Consider the following 2,369-nt stretch of genomic DNA (forward strand, 5'->3'; position numbering starts at 1 on the left):
AATATTTTTTATTGATTTCAGAGAAGAAGGGAGAGGGAGAGAGAGACAGAAACATCAATGATGAGAGAAAATCATTGATCCACAACCCAGGCATGTGCCCTTGACCGGAATCAAACCTGGGACCCTTCAGTTCGCAGGCTGACATTCTATCTACTGAGCCAAATCAGCTAGGGCTCACTTATAGTTTTAAAGTGAGATATGGTTGTCTTGAGGATTATGTAATGAAAAAGAACAGAAACACAGTCAAGCTACCATAAGCAAAAAAGGTTTTATTGGAAAGAACTAGAAAATGAAAAGGTATCAAGACCAAGATGGTCGCTCTCTACGCTTCTCTCTCCTGGAGCTTCGAGGTTACTTTTCTGTTTCTCTTGGTGTCTTTCTGTGTCTTCACTGGACCTCAGCCCAACATGACCAGAGGCCAGAGAGTCAGTGTTAGAAAGGATGTTCCCTCCTGGATGAGTTTTAAATACAAGGAAAAGTTTATTTAGAAAATCACAGAGGTAGAAGAAGTGAGTCGTAGAACAAGTGGGCTCAGGAAACAAGTTACAGAAGCAAAAGAAGGACCCTTGGAGCTTAGGAGAAAGAGAGGCAAGGAGAAAGGAGGGGGGGTTCTGGGGGAAAGGGTCGGGGGAGGTGCTGGGGTGCTCCATAGAGAGAGCCACTGGATGAGTTCTTTATGAAAGATCTGTGAGGGCCAAGGAAAAAATTAAAGGCATATCTTTTGCATAAATCCTTTTCCTGTTACCTCTACTAGGTTATTAAGAAAATAATATAATGTAAAAGTCTGAGCTGTTATAGTTAATACTGTCTTTTTATTTTACAGCTGGATCATCATTGAACTAAGACACAAAACAAGAGAAAAACCTTACAATAGTCAAAGTTTGCAGACGTAAGTGCTATTCAGTATATTGTATTTACATGGTCGATGCTCAAATCTTCCGTCCTACATTAGAAAAACTAAAACAAGTCACAGTGCTTTTTCGTATTTCTTAAAAAGATACTATACATACTATTTTTAATCTTATTTTGAAATAGATTTGTAAGAATAATAAGGTTTCTCTAGTACCCTTCACTTAGATTCACCAGGAAACATTTGCCACATTTTTTCTTTATATGTGTATGTGTGTATGCATATGTGTGTGTGCTTTGTGTATCTATCTAAGCATGTATATTTCACCCCAGAACCATATGAGAGCAAATTGTAGACATCATGCCCCCAATGTTGTCCTTTATAACAATTTTTTATCCTCTGACCCAAGACCCAAGCTAAGATTATGCATTGCATTTAGTTGTCATGACTGTTTTCTCTTCAATATGGAACACTGTTTTGGCCTTTCTTTGTCTTCCATGACCTTGATAATTTTGAAGAGTGTGGGCAAGTTGTTTTTGTTGTTTGCAATAAATTTTTAATTTATTGATTTTAGAGAGAAGGGAGAGAGAGAAACATTGGTTTGTTGTTCTACTTATTTATGCATTCATTGATTTGCTTCTTATATGTGTGTCCTGACCAGGGATTGAAACCACAACCTTTGTGTATCAGGACAATGCTCTGACCAATTCAGCTACTTGGCCAGGGCCTGTTTTTTTGTTGTTGTTTTTTTTAAATTTATTTTTTGGAGAGAGACAGAAACAGAGACATGGACTGGTTGCCTCCCATAACACCCCGACTGGGATCGAACCTGCAACCTGGGTATGTGCCCTGACTGGGAATCAGTATGCATTTAATACTGAGACCCTTCAGTGTACGGGCCACAGCTAGGCAACTTGTTTTATAGAATGTCCCTCAAATTTGGTTTTTCTGATGTTTCCTCATAATTTAGTACAGGTTATACTTTTTTTCCCCTTGGTTTATCACCAGCATCTATAAAACCAGTCCTAGGAAGGACATGATGTCACCTTGTTCCTGTACTGGTGGTGGTAACTGTGGTTAAGGTTGTGTCACCAGGTTTCTCCACTGTAGTTACCATTTTCCTCTTTTTAATCCTATCTAATAAAAGAGCAATATGCAAATTAACCGTCACTTCTCAATAAAGATGGTGGCGCCCACAGCCAATAAGGAGGGAATATACAAATTGACATGACAAAGATGGCGGCGCCGGCTGGAGCCACGGAGCCGGCTGGAGCGGGCGGGAGGCTTGGCTTCCTTGGTTACCCCAGCCGGCTCCATGGCCACCGCCCAGACAAAGTCATAGTGGCAGGGTCGAGGTAGAGGCGGTTAGGGGTGATCAGGCCAGGAGGGGAGTGCAGTTGGGGGTGATCAGGCCTGTGGTGGGGGAAGTTGGGGGCGAGCAGGCTGGCAGTGAGGGGCAGTTGGGCGTGATCAGGTCAGCGGGAGGGGCAGTTTGGGGCAAGCATGCTGGCAGGAGTGG

General features: G+C 42.1%; 1 protein-coding gene across 1 annotated transcript in view; it reads left to right on the forward strand.

The window, feature by feature from the left end:
- Positions 1-2,369, forward strand: part of EPCAM (epithelial cell adhesion molecule) — a 15,604-nt gene that overhangs the window by 2,953 nt on the left and 10,282 nt on the right. Inside the window, exon 4 of the mRNA XM_014538498.1 lies at positions 824-889. Coding sequence (XP_014393984.1) covers positions 824-889 — 66 coding nt within the window. The remainder of the gene's footprint in view (positions 1-823; positions 890-2,369) is intronic.

This window comes from Myotis brandtii, unplaced genomic scaffold (assembly GCF_000412655.1).
Source record: "Myotis brandtii unplaced genomic scaffold, ASM41265v1 scaffold191, whole genome shotgun sequence".
NCBI lineage: Eukaryota > Metazoa > Chordata > Mammalia > Chiroptera > Vespertilionidae > Myotis > Myotis brandtii.